Raw genomic sequence first — 21623 nt, 5'->3', positions numbered from 1 at the left:
GGGTTGGTATGTAATAAACAATATGTTTTACGTATGAAAAGTAATCTAATAGAAATAAACGTGGTAATCGATGAGGTCAAGGTACTGATCTATCTCTTGAGAAATCTTTTATGTTTCGGGATTTGGTAACCCTAGTGTTGCAATAAGAAATTAGGAAAACCAACCGCCGAAGACGGGTCACTCTTCACCACGACAATGCGAGCTCTCACACATCGGCTTAAACACCTGCATTTTTGAGCACCCAAAACATCGATTTGATGAGTCATCCGCTGTATAGTACTGACTTGGCACCGAATGACTTTTTTTTATTCCCGCACGTAAAAAACAAACTGAGAGGTCAACGTTTTTCGACATCTGAAGAAGCGGTTGCTGCATTCAGAATGCATGTTTTGGAGATACCTCAATCAGAGTGGCAAAAGTGCTTCGACGATTGGTTCAAACGCATGCAAAAGTGTATAGATCTTCATGAGGAATATTTTGAAAAATAATATAGTGATTTTCGATTATTAATATTTGTTTTTGTTCTCTAATCCCGAAATATAAAAGGCAAACCTCGTTAGGATGCTTCTATCTACGAGCTGCAAAATTATGCATTTGTCAGGAGCTTCATTTTGAAGCTCCTGACAAATGCTTCACAACCCTACAATATTAATGTCAATATCTTCAACTACTACAAAATGGCGAAACTTTCAATAATTGTCTGAATACATTGGCATTTAACTACATAATATAAGGTCAGTTCAGAAGATGCTCGAAATAGTTGCCTTGAACTTCTTGACATACGAACAGCCTATCCGATATTTCACGCCGAACATTTTCCAACACAGTAACGTCAATATCTCTACAAATATTTATTATTTTCTGCCGTATATCCAATATTGAAGCAGGTTCAGTTTTGTACACCTTTAGCTTCAGATAGCCCCATAAAAAAATCCAAAGGTGTCAAATCTGGCGAGCGGGCTGCCATTTTGTAGGACCTCGACGGCCAATCCAACGACTGAGAAAAGTAGTATCCAAATAGTTTCTTACTTGTCTGGAGTAATGTGGTGGTGCTCCATCTTGTTGGAATACAATATCCATATCGAATTCATTAGGATACGCTTCGACGATTTCAGCGATGAGAGGGTCAACAGTAGTTTCCAGCATATTCAAACAGTTTCCCTGTTGAATTTTGATCAATAAATATAGAGGTCCTACAATATGGTTTCCCAATATTCCTGCCCAAACGTTATTTTTTTCTGGATATTGGGTATGTGTTTCCCGGAAAAGGTGAGGGTTGGTGTCACTTCAATAACGGCAATTTTGTCTGTTAACATTGCCGTTTAAAAAAATGTACATTCGTCACTAAAACAAATATTGTGGAGATAGGTAGGATGCCTTGCAATGGTTTCCGTAATGATTTCGCAGAATTCTGTTCTTCGATAAGGGTCATCTTCAGTTAATTGGTGTACCATTTTAATTTTGTATGGATGATACCTATTCCTCTTCAAAAGTCTTCACATAGAAGGAGACACCACCTCACAAATTTTCGTGACGGAATAAGTAGACTGTTCAGGATTTACTACCATCTCACCAATTATTTGCACATGCTGTTCTTCCGGAATGGACGGATGACCTGGGGGCTTTTTGTTATGTACGCTATCAGTAGTTGTGAATTTGGATACAAATTCCTCAAATATTTTCTACAGATAGGACGATTCGTAAAACGTTCATTGAAAATCCTTTCGGTCTCGAGAAAGTTACGCGACACACCGTAAATAAAATTCGCTTCAATTTTTTCTTTCAATGGACGAGAATTGACCATTTTAGAGATTGTTAACGTGGTACCTTTCTACTAGTAAAACCGAAAACTAAATGAGAATATTCTAACTGAACAATGATGTTCATTGTCGTACTGACATTTTTTGACGTTTTTATAAACAAAAAATATCTTAACAAACCTTATTGGGTTGTTGGAATTCCCATATGTGTTTGTCTTCAGGAAAGTATTGAATGTTTCGCCATTTTGTAGTAGAGGAAGATATTGACTTCATATTATAGGGTTGTGAAGTATTCGTCAGGAACTTCAAAATGATGTGTCACAAGACTTCCTTTCCATTTAATTTTTTTCCCAGATGGCGCCCAGTCGCCATCTTGAAATTTTCATCTGTCAATTTCACTTCAAAAGAAAGTATTCATCCATGAATTTCATTATCCCAAATTTCAATCTTTCGGGTTGACCCGTTCAAAAAATAAAAGGGGGAGGGGACATTAAAGAAATGCACTGTAGAAATACATTATGAAAACTGATTATTCACATTTAATCAAACAGGCACATTGCATTCACACTATTTCAGATATCATTTGCATTGAATAGAACTACGTTGCAGTGTTGACAATTGAATTTGGGATGGTTTTAAAGCAAATGGGATCTTATGAGTTCATCCATCATTTACTGGAACTGTTCGTTTACTGGCGCATCTACCATATAAGATTAAATTTGTTCAGTGTTCTATCCGATCAGAAAAACTGTCTTGATGATTTTGCATTTCCTTCATTTAAATATACTAAATAATTATGTGTTTTCTAGGGAAAAGTTTATTTATTTGATAAAGTATTTAAACCAAACGCCTCTCAAGAAAAAGTTTATAATGAAACTGCAAAAAGTATTGTCGGAGATGTCCTCTCCGGGTTTAACGGAACAATATTTGCATATGGACAAACCTCTTCGGGTAAAACACATACCATGGAAGGTGTTTTAGGTAAACATAGCCATTGTTTAAATTCATTTTTTGGACGAATACTTGAAAATTGACATTTTTAGGTGATCCACTAAAACAAGGTATTATCCCAAGAATAGTTAATGATATATTCGGCCATATTTATGGTATGGAAGAAAACCTTGAATTCCATATCAAACTGTCATATTATGAAATTTACATGGACAAAATTAGAGATTTGCTGGATGGTGAGTAATACAAAAAAAAAAATCGAACCCTTTTACAACTTGTGTTATTTCAGTTTCAAAGGTGAATTTGAGCGTCCATGAAGACAAAAATAGGATCCCGTATGTGAAAGGTGCTACGGAAAGATTTGTTTCGAGTCCTGAGGAAGTATTTGAGGCTATAGAAGAAGGGAAATCCAATAGGCATATAGCAGTAACAAGTACCCAATCATGTTGAACTAATTTAACGAATTCCATTTGACTGTTTTCATTTTCAGATATGAATGAACATTCGTCTAGGTCACATTCTGTATTTTTAATCAACGTTAAGCAAGAAAACTTAGAAAATCAAAAGAAAATGTCCGGAAAGTTATATCTAGTGGACTTGGCAGGATCTGAAAAAGTCTCGAAAACTGGAGCAGAAGGTTAACAAGTCATTTTAATACACTGAAATACTCAACCAATATTTTTAGGTACCGTGTTAGATGAAGCTAAAAACATCAACAAATCTTTATCAGCGTTAGGTAATGTCATTAGTGCTTTGGCAGATGGCAACAAATCACATATTCCCTACAGAGATTCTAAACTGACACGTATCCTTCAAGAATCATTGGGAGGTAATGCAAGAACGACTATCGTTATCTGCTGTTCACCAGCTAGTTTCAACGAATCTGAAACTAAATCTACCCTGGACTTTGGTAAAAGGTATAATTAACACTATAATATTTGAAAAAATGCAAAGACATGGAATTGGAGTGTCTGTAAAAATCATTTATAAAGTTTGTTAATTCAGAAGAAAAAAATCATAGACCAAAATTAATAAAACGCATGAAAAAAATCTGAAATTAAGATTCAAGCTTCATATTCACATAAGACTCAGAAATAGTCTTTCAGATTATAAAAAAAATCACAATCTGTTTCAAATGAAGTCAAAATTTTTATAAATGTTTAGACCATGACAAAATTTTTCAAAAGAAATCTTCACTTCAATTTCGCGAGATCTTTGCTTTTTTAAGAGAGAGATTGATCTTGCCCGAAAAATGGGCGAGATATTGCGAGTTTAACGAGAATAATTAATTGAGAATGATTTTCATGTTACAATTTGATTGTAATACTCAATGGTCGAGCCTAGCAGACATGATTTCTACATTTGATAGAATCAAGCTGTGTGTCAGCAAAATTTTGATCGACCTGTACCTGGAAGCTGATCCAAACTACTCTGCGGAGGAACATACAGTTTCAGTTAACTCAGTTAGACAAGGCATCCCAACTTATGAAAGGTTCAAAGAACCTAGAGACAGAAAACTAACTACGAATTCGTTGGAGTCATTAATCGAAAAGAAAATGAAATTATGCAAGTTAGAAGGTGAACTTTCACAGTTTGCGGATGACTGCCTGAGATCTGTGGATCCAACTAGCGTTGAATCCGAAAGGGCCTTCTTAGCAGTTCAATAATCAATTCAGCTTAGTTAATGAGTTTCATTTTAGTTTTTGACTTCTTTTTGTTTTATTATAAAAGAACTGTATTATCATGAAATAACATATGTCGTTTGATATTAGAAGAGAAAACTGATTGTTTACTTCATTTATTATTTTATTAGATATGTCAACATTTGCTACGTAGAAGTTTATTGAAAAAAATGAGATACCTAGATATGTCAGACAATGTTAAGGGTAAACACACACAACTGCCAATCTCGCGAGATCTCGACATTGGTGAGATCTCGCGGTATTGTTATTCATAAACTCGCGAGATCTCGTATGAGTCCGGTTCTCGCTAGAATGCATTCCCTAGTAGAGCACTGATTTTTAATTGGTTTGGAAGGAATATGAAAAATTGTTTCACCACTGTCTTTACAAGAAAACTAAGTACTCTCCTAGGTTTCACTATTCGAAAAAAAATTAATTTTTCTTGAATAGCTTCTTTAAACACTATAATTTCAAGGCCACAATGTAGTAGGATTGAACATGCCTCCATTCTTTGGTGAGTTGAAAGTTTTGAACTTTCATTTCAACTTGATTATTTGAGTTGTAAAAATGATTCCTGCTGATCCTACTAAATTGCATTAAAATATAGCACAGCCTTTTTTATGTTTTTATCAATTTAGTATAGTAATTTATATTGAGACGTCTTGGTAAACTTTGTATCAATGTTAATTCCTTGATTCCTTTGCCTGTTCCCAAGATTTTCTTTTGGATCACTTAACTTTGTTATGGAACTCGTAGTATGTTTTTTTGAAAATATCTTTGAGCTTAGTCAACTTATGTTATTCTGATAGAGCACTTCTCTATTGACACAAAATATATATGTTACTTTAGTTTTTCACTGAGTAGTTGAAAGTTTATTATATATCAGCGAAGATTTATAAACAATATTTAATAATTTATGATGTACTGTTTGGAACCTTTGGTGTAGTAATGAATATTACTGGATTTTTTTCCCAACATCAAATCATTATTTTTAACACCTCGACACGTGTTTCGATCACCAAGTGATCGTTTTCAAGAGGAAGATTAAACTGGAAACTTCGCGAAGTAACGCTATTTATGCTATACAGATATGCGTTCCTTATATCTTACTTTAATAGATCTTTTTGTCTGATCATAATATTTTGCATCGCAGTCCTTACATTCAATTATGTAAATTCCAGACTTTTCCGAATTCTCGACTGTGTCTTTTGGACTTCCCAAAAGGCTCTGTAGTGTATGACTTGTTTTAAAAACCACCTTCTCACCTAGTTCCTTGAAAATCTTTCCAAAGTTCTTCGTATATTGGTGGTATGGAACTGAGATGTATTTATCTTGGTTTTTGTCCTTTCTGTAAGTCGAGATTTTGTTCATTCTTAACCTAAACTTCTTTTTCCTATACTTCTTCCTTATTAAGTCATCTACAATACCCCTCGAGAAACCGTTAGTGGCTGCTATTTCCTGTATTGTACGTTTTTCTTTTATGAACCTATCATGTGTTAAGAGGGAAAGTCAAAAGATGATGCACCAAAAAATTCAACCCAGCACGTTTGTGCTGTCCACAGTGATGTGAACTATCAGGAATATACCTGTACGTGCTTGTTTCTTTTCTAAATACATTGAATTCTAACCCTCCATATTGGCTCCTCATTTCCAAAACGTCAAGAAATGGTAGTTGTTCTTCATTTTCTACGTCATACGTGAATTTTATTGATGGACATCTATTATTTGAAAAGGAAACAAAAGTCCTCAATATTCGATTTTTTGGTATCGAATATCGCGAAAATATCATCCACATACCTTAGCCAAATCTTAGGAAAATACTTTGACTTTTTTTTGGTTTCCATTTCAAATCTGCTCATGAACATTCTTTCCTGTTGTTCATAAAAGCAAGCTTCAATCTGGAACAGATCTTGTTTCATACACAAATTAGTAAGAGAAACGAATTCATTGATTTCGTTATTATTGAAATTATTTTTCTCTAGTAATTCCCTGAGGTATTGCAAGGTCTGTGGAATTGGGACGCTAGGAAATAAGGAACTAACATCAAAAGAAACCACCTTCTTGCAGAACCATATTTTTTGTAAGTTGTATGAACTCTAAAGAGTTTGCTATTTGCTAACCTAACCTAACCTAACCTAACCTACCAAATAGCAAAGTGACTCACTAAGGAATTTGAAGCCTTGTCTATTGTGGAACCAGGTTTTAGTATAAAAAACTCCAGTAATATTCAATATTTCATAATAATTATTTTATAGGATAGTTGGCTCTAAAGTAATTCATTGCTGAAATGGTTCAGAGCATTCTGAAAATAATTTCAAGAGCTCACCATTTCATATTTTGAATTTTTAACAAATTGGAAGAAAAGAGTTTCAAAATTGAATTCAAATTGCACTGATAATGCAAATCATATTCGGAAACAAGATCTATTAATAAGTGTATGTTATCTATTTTTTAGATATTCAGTATCCGGAATTTCATATTCGGTATTGATTTTTATGATATGAATGGTGTTGAAACAATTTCTCATCTGCGTTAAGGAGTTATTAATTTCAATTCAGGGATATGAAGTTTGAATTTTAACCATCAATACAGAGAAAAGCTGTACATAGTACGTCATCTCTAGAAAAAATATTCTTTTTCATTATATGTATTTTTTGATACTGCAAAAAAATTATTCTCATTTTATATTAGTCTTACATTAGGTGTGCAACAAATCGGTATTTTTTTTAAATACTGCCAAAAGTTAGTGCATGACATTAAGAGAATAACAAAATCTATGCATCCTAATTGACACATAGATGTCCTGCTTCTTCCACCAGTGTTGGTTTTCAATGACTGAATTGGCCATCTTCCATGGTTTCCTTGTTTTCCAGCTCACACATTAGATTCTTTCTTATAGAGACATAACATGTGTACAAAGTTGTACTATTAAAGAGCTTTAATAACATTTAATTGCAGAATATTTCTGCCAAAAAGTTTGTGATCTAGTGCATCTAATAAGGTCATCAAATATGCACTAACTTTTGGCTATGTTAAAATTTCAATAGCGCGAAGAATAAAGATTTGTCGTTATTATAAATGCCAAAACTGTATGAATAATTTCGTTTATCAATTGATTCTCTGACATATTATTTTATCAAAATTTCAAAATATTAATCGTGAAGAATAATGACCGTCACTTAAGAAACAAGAAGTCGACGAGAAAGCGAAAGACATTCATTAACCTGACTATTCACCCAAGAATCATCCATCTGGAAACTTGTCGCTACAACACTTAATATAAGAACTATCTGAATACCACCCCATTTGCTTCTTTTTGTTTTCCATCCCATTTATCAATCTTGTGATTATATTATCAATCACTGTTTTTTAGGGCTAAGACTGTTAAAAATGTGGTCTGTGTCAATGAGGAACTCACCGCAGAAGAATGGAAACGCAGGTATGAAAAAGAAAAGGAAAAAGTGGCTAGACTTAAAGGCAAAGTGGAAAAATTGGAGGAAGAGCTTAGCAGGTGGCGAAGTGGCGAGACTGTTTCGGCTGATGAACAGATCAACCTTAACGAATTATCGGATGCAGCCACCCCTGTTTCCGGTATGGAGGAGAGTATTATTGCAGAACAACCGGCTGGTCCATTACCTGCAACTCCAGCTCTGATGATTGGTTCTACTTTGGGCATAGAAGAGAGAACTAGATTAGAATCGGAGAGAGAGAGGCTCTATCAGCTTCTAGATGAGAAAGATGAGGAAATCAATCAACAGAGTCAACATGTTGAAAAACTCAAAGAACAAATGTTAGAGCAAGACGAACTCATCGCAAGCACTCGCAGAGATTTTGAAGCTCTACAAGCTGAAATGAATAGACTACAGCAAGAAAATGAGAGCGCCAAGGAAGAAGTTAAAGACGTATTACAGGCTCTTGAAGAATTGGCTGTTAATTATGATCAGAAGAGTCAGGAAGTAGATTCGAAAAACAAAGAAGTGGAATCTCTTTCGGAAGAACTTATGCAGAAACAAGCGAGTCTCAACACAACCACAACCGAACTCCAACAATCACGTGACATGAACAACCACCAGAAGAAGAGAATCGCAGAGATGTTGAGTAGTTTGCTCAAGGAACTAGGTGAAATTGGATCAACCTTGGTTGGAGAAGGTCAAGATGTTAAAATCTCCAATGATGCTGCAAAATTAGAGGAAGAGTTTACAGTAAGCTTAATCAAAAATGTATTGGAACACTAATTCATTTCACTTATTTTCTTTAGGTTGCTCGTCTGTACATCTCTAGAATGAAAAGTGAAGTCACCAGCCTCACACAAAGGATCCAGGAAATTGAAAATAAGGAACAGGACAGCAACAAGAAAGTAACAGAATATGAGAAAGAGTTGGCCGAAAGTAGGTTGCTAATATCTCAACATGAAGCTAGAATGAAAAGTTTACAAGAATCGATGAGGGAATTGGAGAACAAGAAGAGAATATTGGAGGAGAGTAGTGATGCTCTTAGAGAAGAGTGTGCAAAGTTACGGGCAGCTGAACAGGTGAAAAATAATAAGTTTTACAATATCTTTATATTTGCTTCTGAAGTATGTATGATATGCCGGAATATAATAAAAATAATTACCTTCATAAAATTGATTACTACAGTATTAAATGTGTTTTTCCCTTGAAAATATAAAAGTATTCAATTGCAAAACTAATTCATGAACTTTAAAAACTGAAGCTGAAATAGTAAAAATCAAAATAAATTTTAAAAACTAAAAATCAAAATGAATAGGATAAAAATAATCAAGCTGATAAAAGTAAAACATTATATATCAGAAAAATAAATGGAAAACAGGATTTCTTCCTGAAGTTTTTATATGTTCAAAATCTTGGTTTGTATTTTTATTTTAAAGCTTCATATTGATCAAGGTCAACCTGTTTGCTCATTTCAGAATACTTTGGAGAACATTCTGGAGAGTCCACGCCACTTTGCCAAGTTGTTCGATGTTTTGTCAATAATACACCTTGTTGTGTTTTATCTGATATCTTCTAGATTTTGAGAAGAGTTGATAGGTTCGAGTGTTCCCCGAAAGCAGATTCTGAAATCTCTCTTCCATATATTTCAGAAAATAGGACCAATAACTTTTTTATTTTTCTTTGAACTGAACAGTAATGTATTATTGATATTGTCTCTGATGTTACAAACGTAATATTAATCTTTATAGTTAGTAATTTCATCAGTCTCTCAACCATTCTCATCTATTTCAACCAACGATAAAATACCACAGATTATAAATTCTTTGTATTATTTCTATATTACACCTTCTCTAGACTGAACTTTCAAGACCTATATTATTTGTTCTGTGGCTAATTCTGTACCCTTTGGGCACCAATAGAAATATTTTGATTCTCTATTTTCTCTCTCTCTGTGTATTTGTGTATTTTATTCTTATAAGGATTATTCTTACAACGTTTCGGCAAAGTCTCATTTACCATCTTCTGGTGATGTCTGGAGTTTTTGGACTAGACTGTTCCTGACATTACAATTTTATATTGCACTTGAAAAGGACCAGGAGGGGACCTGAATATATTTTTGATATCTTAAATTGAGAAGAAATGTAATATTATGATATTATAAGTGATAATATGTTTCTATAATTAAAAAATCCAAGGATAGGGATCCACGACAGAAGTAAACCATTGTAAAATAAAGTAGAATTATGAAAAAAAGTAATAAAGAGATAAATATGTGATACAATCTCTAATAATAGTGCAAAAGAATGTGATAAATATTGCAATGTAGGAGAAAACCAAGTAATGTATTTTTTATTAATTATTCACAATTGTGTTGGATTTTTTTTCTGGGTAGTTGAAAAATATATTTGAGTAAAATGATAAAGATTTACTATACAACACATGTGATTTGATTGTGATTACTTTGAATATAATCAAATCAGAATGCTGGAAAAATGTATCATATGGGAATGATTCAAAATTTTACAAACAAATATGAAAATGTGAATGGGTGGCTGTGGCATTGTTTTTATTTTTGGGTATAACTCTTCAATTGCTAATGACATTGGTAAATTACAATTTGTGGAATTTTTCAGAATTTTGTAATATCTATATTATTTGTTTGTGGCTACTTCAGTAACCTTTGGCATCAATGGAAATATTTTGATTATCTATTTTATATATATTGTATATATTCCTGACATACCAGTTCCATATTGTGCTTCAAGAGTCTGATCCTACCACTTCATTGAATATATTTTTGATATATTAAAAGTAGGGAGAAATGTAATATTATGATTATAAGTAATAAAAAGCTAAGTATGTGGTACAACCTCTAATAATAGTGTAAATTTAAAATGTGATAAATGTTGAAATGTAGGAGTAAACTAAATAATGTAAGGTTTTTTTATATTTATTCACAACTGTGTAGGAATTTTTTTTTGTGGGTAGTTGAAAAATATATTTGAGTACAATGATAGTCGTCTGTCCATACTATAAATGGCATCTTTGTAAATGGAGATTTCATTGCCTTTATCTAAATATTGTGGTTGAACTGTTTTGAAGTATTTTTTTTGTTCTGTTTAAAAATCATTAGTAATTTTAAAAGAACAGTTATCAAATTTGGCATATTTCATTTCCTATAGTTCTGGCAGTAATTCTTTATGAGTTTATTGTCGCTATATTGAGATCAGTAATTATATCAAGCTATAATTTCCATTAAAAACTAACAATATTGTAAATTAGATTGAACATTTCTATTTTGACAAGTAAGAGCTAAAATGTTTTTGTTTTATTTGAAAATGCTTATTGATGTTGAAGTTCTTTTTATAACATAAACTTTCTAAATCTTTCTTGAATAATACTTCAATATCTTTGATTGAATTTTTGGATTTTCAAAATTTATTTATTTTCACTTTTGGTAGCATGTAGGCTACTTCTTTAAATTGCAATGAAAGTATTTCAAGTACCTTCAATGATTATAAAAAATTAATAATTAATATTTCTATAAATATTGTGAAGCTCTTAATAAAGTATACTAGAAAAATATTCTTAAGTAGATTATATAGACCGCAGTAAATAGAAAGTATGTATTGGTAAATTTATAAATTTAATACTAAATCTGCATAAAATATAATTAGAGATTGACTATTTTCATACAATTGGGATTTATTATAAGATGTATTTTAGATTGCCTTATATGTAGTGTCCATTTTAAGTGCCAAATGAAATTGTTGATTCTTTTACATTATGTAGGTTGTTTCAGTTTGACTCTATATTCAACTGAAACCACTCTTATCATAAAAATGTATTCTTACATTTATTGAGTAAACCGTCAGAGCATAAAAACTTTCTGTTACCACAGAAATATTAGTCAAATGAGGGCAAGTATCTAGGAATGAGAGGTAGCTATGAAGTTGTATAAACATTTCTTCTGACACCCTGAAACTTGTATCAAAACCTACATATCTTAGGGTGTCTGCGACTACAGATATTCCAAGATTGAAGGTCAACAAATCGATTTCTTACACATTTATTGCAAACATCTCGTTTCCTATGGATTTTATGCTATTTGTATCAATTATGAATATTGTAGAGGATTAAATTCTCTGCAACTTTTATTTAAACATTTTTTCATATTATTGAACCATTTTCAAGATATAGGGCAGAGCGCACAGTGTTTAACTATTTATTAAGAGTATAATTTGAGATCAACCTGTAGTCTCAATTAAAAACACGCCCTATAAAGTTGATAATTCATTGATAAATATATAATTCTAAATGATTTGCATTTTTATCAACTATTATGTTATAATGGATAATGTTTTTTCAATAATTCAGGATATAATAATTTACCTTCTTACCTACTCGTGTGATTATAAAGTTACTAATGTAAATGGATATATGCTATGTACTCTACAAATATTATTTGCGAGGAAATGGAAACATTTTGTAACATTTCTGTGGACTTCACAGAACAAAACTTAGACTCTAGGGATTCAAGAGTAAAAAGAGATAATATTGACGTATATAAACTAGTTGAATAGTTTAAACTCCATGATCCTTTTCCAAATAAGACACAGGTAATATCATTAGCTTCTGGAATGGTTGGAAATGAGCAAATTAACTGTCGCAGAGCTTATGAAATTGAATTAAATCAATGAGCAAGATCACTGGTTTACAATTTCATGAAATAAAATTAAAACGCTGTGACAAAGTATTACCACTTTAAATTATTAATAATTCTGTCAAAATTATTGATTGTAAAGTTTCAGTTGATCCATTATTACTCCTTCAAAGAATAAAACAGTCAGCAAGCAATTTGAAAGTAATCTTGAAGAATATCTTGAATGAGAATTTAGCCCGTATCCAACGACACAAGACATTTTTTCTATTATTTTAGATGAATATATGAATTATTTACAATAGCAATATGGTTCAGAAATTGTTGTTTTATTTAATGGTTTTTTAGACTATGATAAAAACATAAAAGCAATGGAGCAGCGGAGAAAAACTGCTACACCTTCAAAAACAAATGAAGTTTGTTTCGGTGAAACCATGGTTGTACCTATAACACAAAAAAATGTCTATCAAATCGAAATGATAAAAGGCTTATTGAAAAATTATAAGCTGTTAATATCACATCAAAACAGTTATTGATGAATATAAATGTCAAAAAACTGCTGTTATAATTGCATAAGATATAGATTTACTTGTCATTTTAATTGGGGATACCCTATCACATTACCAAGAAATTTTCTTTAACAAAGTTGGCAAAGGAAATGTAAAAACCGAAATATACTCTTCCAAAAGCTTTGATAAATATCGTCAAAAAAACACATATTATTTCTTGACGCAATAAGTGGCTGTGAAACAGAAAAAATCTCTTGTGAAAACACTAAAGAAACTTCCGAATTTGGATCAAATTGCTGCAGCATTCGAAGAAGAAAACTGCCCGGTTCAATCGATCGTCTTTGCTATGCACAGTTCATCAAGTTAACAAAACTGAATAAACCTGTGCAGTTATAAAATTTTCCACCAACCAGTGCAGCATATCACTTTATACGGCGCTGGCGTGTTTTTAATCGGGACTACAGGTTGACCTCGAATGATATTCTAAATAGTTGAACACTGCATGCTTTCTGCGTTCTATCTCAAAAATGGTTCAAGATGTGAAATAAAAATTGTATAGAATTTGATCCTCAGCAATAATTATTGTAAATACAAATACCATAAAACCTATAATGAACGAGAAATGTGCAAAAAACCGATTTTATTGACCTTTGACCTTGGAATATCTGTAGTCGCGGACACCCTACAACTAGCAGGTTTTGAGACAAGTTGTAGGGTATCAAAATAAAGGTTTGTACAAATTTATAGCTGACTATCTCTCATTCTGAGGTGAAACTCCTAACATTCCACTGGATTTTATGTATAAAAGGAAGTTTTCTCTTAATATTCATGCCATTGAGGCATAGCATCATTCTATTAAATATTTTCACCATTTAATGTGTTCCTCCCTTCAGATTGTATGTTTTCTCTCAATTTGAGTAAGTTTACTATTTTTTTCTTTCAAGTATTGTATCGTTCGATTTCTTAATACAATGATTTCTGGTCTTGAAGAGAAATTACTTGCCTATTCAATAGTAAAGACGAAAGTTCAGTAGATGTAGTGATCCATCCCAAAAAGATATATTTCTGAATTGGTTCCTAGGTCTGTTCCTTGGTTAGATTTTCAAGTCACAGAACCCATAAAATTTCTCATTTTTTTGATGAAGTATTGTTTCAGTGATATCCTTTATCCAAAATCCAGTACTTATACTATTCATTGACTCACTTTTTTATATTTTTTCAATGTGCATGTTTGATATTCACTTTTCAGCTAAAAATCAACTATGAGTAAAATATATTTTTTATCATAATTTGTAATTTTCAGGTGCAAAGTGCAAGTGAGAGTGAAAAGAAAGAGGCTAATGAACTTCGTCTAGCACTTGAACAGCAAATGGACCAATTACGAGTGGTTCATCAAAAGCAAGTGGCAGCTCTTCGAGATGAAATTGCCGAAAAACAGTCACTCATCAATGATATCAAAGAGTAAGTCCTTTATATTCCTTGCGTATGTTGATGTTAACGTTTCATTTTATTCTTTCAGCTCCAACCAAAAGCTCACTTTAGCCCAGCAGCAATTGCAGGCTGACTACGAGAAAATCAAAATGGATGAAACAGAAAAGACCCATAAACTGCAAGAACTCATGTCAGTAGATTTTTCAAATACTAACCATTCCTTTTATCCTTTTGATAACAAATCAACCAAAAAGTTGATCCCATATGAAAAACATTCGAAAAGTCCTCCTTGGAAAGAATTCATTCCTTATAAGAATGAAATGAACAAATCTAAATCGAATGATTTTCATCAGCAAACATCAAAATTGTCTAAAGACGTGATGAATAACTTGACCAAATTGTCTCAGGGGCAGTATCCTATGTCGATTTTTCACATTCATACTTTTCATTTGCATCTGTTCATATCATTAACACTTCTTTTGGTGACTCATCGATGTCCGCAGTATTTGGTTGTTGTTTAGGTACAAACAATGGATACCAGTTTTTATGTTCTACAGGCATACATGTGAAGTAGATGACTTGATGCTTCAAGTAATTTGTTGTATACATAATGTTAACAAATTGATAAATCAAATCATTATTTTCATTATCCCCCATTTCTACTTTTTGTGGACATGACACCCTCATGGATGGTGAAATTTTGATTAAGTTTGTTAAATATAAATTGAATACCAAAAATATTCAATCATTTTCAATCAAAGAATGAAAGAAGTCTTGTCTTTCATTGATGCCTGATGGAAATGAATAAGCACCTTTCAAGTTGTCCTGATGAGTTTTTTTTAAGAAAAAGGGCTGTATTTTCGAATAAACCATAAAATAGATGAAAAGTTGTGCAAAAGGTTTGCTTTCTACACTGCCACTTATTTCAAATAGTAATTATTTGTCATTTTGTTCATATTATTATTTAATTAAAACTCTTCTTGCATTCACTTTTATATTATTCATGTGTATGATATATGACTTGACTAACATTTCATTTTGTTGGTTATCGATTGAATGAATGTGAATGTTTTAATAATATAGTGATGTGTTTCCAAAACATATTGGTTTGGGATGCATTTTACTTGCTTCAAAAATCCTGTGATATTTTTTGATGTTTGCCTCCGCATTCCTTCTAGTCACTTTCCTTGTGATTTCTGGTCAGTATTTTTAGAAGTAGTTTGAATTGTCACACTACTGTTTGGTTGAGTTTTATTTTATTAATCTATAAATTGTGATTTATCTGATATGTGTAACATTTATTTTTTATTTATTTTTGCATCATAGTGAGCACAATATATGTTTCATAATTGTTAATTAGGACCACTTTGCGAAGCAGAGTTTTTTGAGCTTGGAGATCTTAAAGTAAAATTGAAAGGGGAAAGTATCTTTTGTAGGAGATAATCCGTGCATTATATATTGATGAAGTAAAATGGCAGATATTTTTGAAGTTGTATAATTTTTCACTACATATAGAAAGATTCTGAAGTAATAGTATGACAATATGTTATGCCTTGCTTCAAGGAGCTCTGCACCTATTGAATACAAAAACGTGTACAAATGTAAATAATAGAGATTTTATTTGAAAATATAAAGCAGATGTTAATATAATATAGTGAAAAATTATTTTTCGTGGGGTCAATATGTATGAAATACAAATGTTCTCAAGAAAATTGTTAACTAGTTATAGTACACATTCTTGGTACTTTTTGCCTCATAGAATTGGAATATTAATTTAATCATGATATATTTACATAATATTCAGTTCTTGGCATCAAACATACACAAGCTTTCACTATGAACTTCTATCTATTTGAACAAAAATTTAAATATCTATACATAACACTTTTCTATATCGCATTTTATTGCCGAGCTACAGCCCTTCGAAAGAACAAACTTATTTTTATATTTTATAATAATAATAATAATGCTGTCAGTGTGTCTAGCATATGCAGTAGAGTAGTATGGTAGTAGAGAATTAATATTGAAGAAAAAATTATTTGCAAAGAAAAGTTGATTTCAATGATGTACTAACTATTTTATTCTTTTTAATAAAACATTCGCTCTATAATTCAAACAATGAAAAAGAAATTATTTTGAAAGATTACAAAAACTCCGTTTTTGATCGTTACTGGACTAGAGGAATATCAAACCTCCAATCTAATATCGTTGGGGACGTAAAATTCTCATTGCTTTGTAAGGCAATGAAAACTATACTCTGAGCTCTCAAAATAAAAAGATGAACACTGGATCAACTCATCTAATTTTAATATGCAAATATATCCTTTGTGCATATTTTGCATAATTTTCCAATGGAAAATTTGAAGTATTATCTTTATCCATATTGAGAAATCTACCAATTTAATAAAAATAACTTTGAAAATCAGCTGTGGCAACTATTTCAAGTTCGTAATTTCGAAGGCCTTTGACTCAGCAACAAAACTCACCAAGATGAAAAATATTAGGTACTGACATTCTCCTTCTATTCGTATGATCCTTCTCTTATAGGGGAAAGTCATGGGACACCCAGTATTTTTGGAGGTGAATTAGATAGATGTTTTCTATATGTGGGTTGTCCAAAAATTGAAAAAAATAAAAAAGTGTTCCACTTTTTCTTCAATAAATTTTAAAATGACGTTTTGGTTGGCTTCGAAACGGCATTTAATCAGAGCTTGTCATTAAAGTAATGTGCTGATTTTTCTTCCTAAACTATTTGAGCATATCCGGCAGAAAGTGAAACTGTTTATTAAGTGAAATTACGACCCAAAATCCTAATAATATGAAAAATTCTGAAGTTAAATGACAAGATATTGAAATTCGGAATGCTTACCCTGTCTGTGTTACTTCAATCCTCTGTAGTACTTTAGTTGTTCAGTAATATTTTTGGTTAACGAGCATAAACATCATTGATAAAATGAAACCTAACCAAACTTTTATGTGTGTGCGAGAGCACGTGGTGTGGCAGCCGCAGTCAGTCATTGAAACTGGATGTAATTCTACAGCACTACTAACGAGAGACGAGAACAGGCTAGGAAGGATCTTAAAGGTCTAGAAGACACCGTCGCTAAAGAGCTGCAAACCCTCCACAACCTCAGAAAACTGTTTGTACAAGATTTGCAGGTCAGTAGAATATTAGTCATATACATTGACAAATCATAAATATGTAGAAGTTTGTTTAAGAGGATTGAATAAGTCAAAATTTAATTTCATAAACGATCATACTATGATCTCTAAATATAAATGAGATGAACCTTTGTTCTGCAAGTAACCAAAACCTACTGTATATATTGCCATGAAAATGGCGACTATACTCTCTTCTGTACTAGATAGTTGCCAAATCTGATATAACTAATATATCTGTGCCACCCTCTTGCTTACATATACAGGGTGTTTTAAATTAAGTCGGCACCATTGCAAACTCCATTATTATTGATGCTAGTAACATTTTTAATGGCCTTCTCGATGCCAAAAACAAAAAAAAATTGGCAGTCGTGTTTTCGAAATATTTCATAAAATGATATTTTTTCAAATGGAATACCTTATATTTTATCAGGCATTTCGATTCGTTGAAACATTCTTAACAATAAAGCTTATATCACCTTTCTTCCTAAAGTTGGAAATGAGCGACTTATGTGGAAATATATATTTATTTCACTAGTACAAAAAATGTCTTTGTTTTGGCAAATAAAACCTCATGATTGTCCAAACACCCAATTTTGGTACTTATACGAATGACAATATTTTGTTACTAACAGCAAAAAGAAAAAATTGCGCTGGGATTTGAATTCGTGAAACCCGTGATCATTATGTCGTACCACTCACTTGGCACCACTGAGCTATTTGGTATTGATTTACATAACGATAATTTCCATCTTAAAGCCATTCCACTAGCCGTATTTTTTTTGTTAATCAAAATATGTCTGCTATAATGATAATCTTGAAGCCGTTTTTGTACAGAACAGAAAATACTGGAGCGTCGTATAAACTTCTACATCGCTCAACCGATCGTGATGAAACTTGACATGTATAAGTAATTTTTCAAAGAGAAGGTTTTTAGGCTATCAATTTTTCTGTAACTCACTACTAGATGGCGCTGTAGTTTTTTTTTTTTTTGAAAGCACTGTTCTATAATGCTTCGCACGCCTAAGTTCTTTGATTCTGATTCTGTCATAACATTGGAACAGCAGTGATACAGCAACATAATACTAAGTAGTACTACAACTACCAAATTCTACACGGACGAAGCCGCGGGCAACAACTAGTACTATCATTGTCTAAGGATGTATATGTTTCTGTATCGCTGCTGTTCCAATGTTTTGATAGAATCAGAATCAAAGAACTTGGGCGCCATCTAGTGGCGAGTTACAGAAAAATGTATAGCCTAAAAACCTTCTCTATGAAAAATTACTTATACATGTCAAGTTTCATCACGATCGGTTGAGCGATGTAGAAGTTTATCACTTACCAACCAACCAACAAACAAACATCCACTTTTATATTTGCCCGCTTCTCATATATGGAGCTCTGGCCTTAAAGCTCAGATCAGACCTTCTTTGGAGCATTGTTCTCATGTATGGAGGTCTGGCCCTAAGCATACCCTGAAAAGAGGCATCCTTCAGGCAGACAGCTCTTCAGTCTGGTCATATAGAACTGGATATTTTCTGACAGAGAATTAAAAATCGTTTTGTAATATCTGACGATACATAAGATTTCTCCTTATAAGTTAAGACCAGTGCAAACTCTAGAACCTGGTGACCCTGAGAAACAATTGGGGTTTTGTCGGTGGTTTATGAATAAATGCAGACAATAACCAAACTTCTGTAGAAATATATGGAGCTATGAGACTAATTTTTCAAATTGTGGGGTGTATGATAGAAATAATTTTCATTATTGGGGTAGACATAATTCTTTTCTAGTCCATCCCCACAATACGCAAAGAAGATTTAGTAATAATGTTTGGTGTGGTCTATTTAGAGGCAGAATTATCTGTCCATTTTCTTACAATGGTTCTTTGAACGGACCCTGTTACATTAATTTATTAACAAGAGTGTTGGAAGAGTTTTTCGATGATCTTGATCTGGAAGCTCGTCAGCTGACTTATCTTCAGCAGGATGGAGCACCAGCACATAATTTCAGTGGCGTAAAAAGAATGTTGCGAGACTGTTTTGGAAACAGATGTATTGCTACAAATGGTCCTGTTAAGTGGCCTTCTCGTTCACCAGACATGACACCTCTGGATTTTTATTTTTGGGGATTCTGAAAAATGAGGTGTACAAAATGAAACATAATAATGTAGATGAAACTCTAATTAATAGAATTGATGCCCGAATTGTGTTGAAAGCAACATGTTGTGTCAAGAGAAGGGCCCAAATATGTGTTCAAGAAGAAGACGGTGTTTTTGAATATTTTCTGGATATTTTATAGCTCTTTATTTGCCAAAACAAAGAAATTTTTTGTACTAGTGAGAGAAATAAATATTAGGAAGATAGGCGATGTGAGCTTTGTTCTAGAGAATGTTTTTACGAATCGAAATGCATGATAAAATACCCTGTATACTATACTCCCTTGATAGTAATCCACTAACACTATCACTTCAATGAAGGATCTAGTTATCTTACACAAGCAATTGCAATTTGTAGATCATATAAATCATATTGCTGTCAATACATAAAAGCTACTGGGTTTTATATTACGAAACTGCAAACTATTATCAAACATTTCAGTAAGAACAGTGTATCTTGCCTTAATAATCTCCCACTTAGAATATGACTTGGATATTTGGTCACCATTTTATACAAATCGCTGTGTCACATTGGAGAGAGTCCAACATAATTCCTGGGATTCTGTGTTCATGAAGTGAATATACACATTGACAATCATGATTATACAATTCTTTTGAACAGTTTTAACCTGAATTTGTTGAGCAGAAGAAGCGAGAATGATGACCTCATATTTATATACAAATTAATTAATGGCTTTATTACATGCCTGGAACTTCTCGAGAGGATTCGCTTACATGTTCCAAAAGGAATGCTAAGAAACAATGATCTGTTACACGTTTCCTTCCATCATACCAAACTATTGAATGCACTGTCCTATCGAGAGAATGTTCAGTGTTCTATTAAAATGTTCAATGAAAATAGTTACATCTAGAGATCACTGGTATAGGCCAGTCGAATTGTGAATATATTCACTTATTACTTATATGTATCCTTTATAATATTCTCTCCATTTATCTCTGTATTTTGAAAGAGGTGGTATTAGCCGGGGAAATAGATGTTTTACGACAGATGTTTACTAGAGACTACTGTGTAGATAGCTGGGAGAGTTTAATATTTCGAATTTTATTTTGAAATATTCATTTTTTTTACGTATGTATCTCTTCTCGATAGTTTTTACTTTTGATTTCTGTTAGAGTTTTGGTACATGGGATGTTTCTTCCCCGCTTGATGCTTTGTTCATGAGATAACCTTGTTACTAGTTGACAATCTTTCTCTCAGATGAAGGTTTCATATACAGTGCTAGTCAAAAGTCCCCCCCCCCCTCGTATCTTTTGAACGGGTATACTTCTAATAATGAAATTTGGAGGGTGGAAATAAACGGATGTAGGCTTCTTAACTGGTCATAACAGGTGACGCAATAGTCATAAATGACGTCACAAGGCCACTGTGACCAAAAATTTTAAATGGGACCCTATGGCAAGTGACAGCTCGTTTGAAAGGTATTGAAAATACCTATTCAGTCATACCAATTTTGTTTGGGTTTCGGCTGATTTTGATTGATAAATTGAAGAAATACGAAAATTATAGTTTCGCATTTAATTAATAAAGATTTAAGAACCAGTTCTTATAATAAGTGTTCAAAATGTGCTCCATCTACTTCCTGGCAGTAATGCATCCTATTGCTAAACTCTTGTCGTACTCGTCCCAGTGTGTCAGCGGAAATTGCCCTACATTCTTCAACAATTCGTTGTTTCAGAATGGCAATACTGTCAGGTGCTGTAGCGTAAACCTTAGATTTCAAGTACCCCCATAGAAAAAAATCTAATGGTGTAAGGTCCGGTGACCGAGCTGGCCATTCGATCGAACCTCGTCGTCCAATCCATCTACCACGATATTCTTCATCTAGGTAACGTCTTA

General features: G+C 32.6%; 1 protein-coding gene across 1 annotated transcript in view; it reads left to right on the top strand.

Annotated features, from left to right (window-relative positions):
• Nucleotides 1–21623, top strand: part of Khc (Kinesin heavy chain) — a 71002-nt gene that overhangs the window by 32757 nt on the left and 16622 nt on the right. Inside the window, exons 2-11 of the mRNA XM_074175402.1 lie at nucleotides 2570–2741; nucleotides 2804–2947; nucleotides 3001–3144; nucleotides 3202–3348; nucleotides 3397–3628; nucleotides 7767–8595; nucleotides 8652–8924; nucleotides 14318–14475; nucleotides 14534–14635; nucleotides 17487–17604. Of these exons, the coding sequence (XP_074031503.1) occupies nucleotides 2570–2741; nucleotides 2804–2947; nucleotides 3001–3144; nucleotides 3202–3348; nucleotides 3397–3628; nucleotides 7767–8595; nucleotides 8652–8924; nucleotides 14318–14475; nucleotides 14534–14635; nucleotides 17487–17604 (2319 nt within the window). The remainder of the gene's footprint in view (nucleotides 1–2569; nucleotides 2742–2803; nucleotides 2948–3000; nucleotides 3145–3201; nucleotides 3349–3396; nucleotides 3629–7766; nucleotides 8596–8651; nucleotides 8925–14317; nucleotides 14476–14533; nucleotides 14636–17486; nucleotides 17605–21623) is intronic.

Source organism: Leptinotarsa decemlineata, unplaced genomic scaffold (assembly GCF_025532065.1).
Source record: "Leptinotarsa decemlineata unplaced genomic scaffold, Ldec_3_MD MMD2_tig00001019_RagTag_RagTag, whole genome shotgun sequence".
NCBI lineage: Eukaryota > Metazoa > Arthropoda > Insecta > Coleoptera > Chrysomelidae > Leptinotarsa > Leptinotarsa decemlineata.
This window is presented reverse-complemented; position numbering and strand designations above follow the sequence as displayed.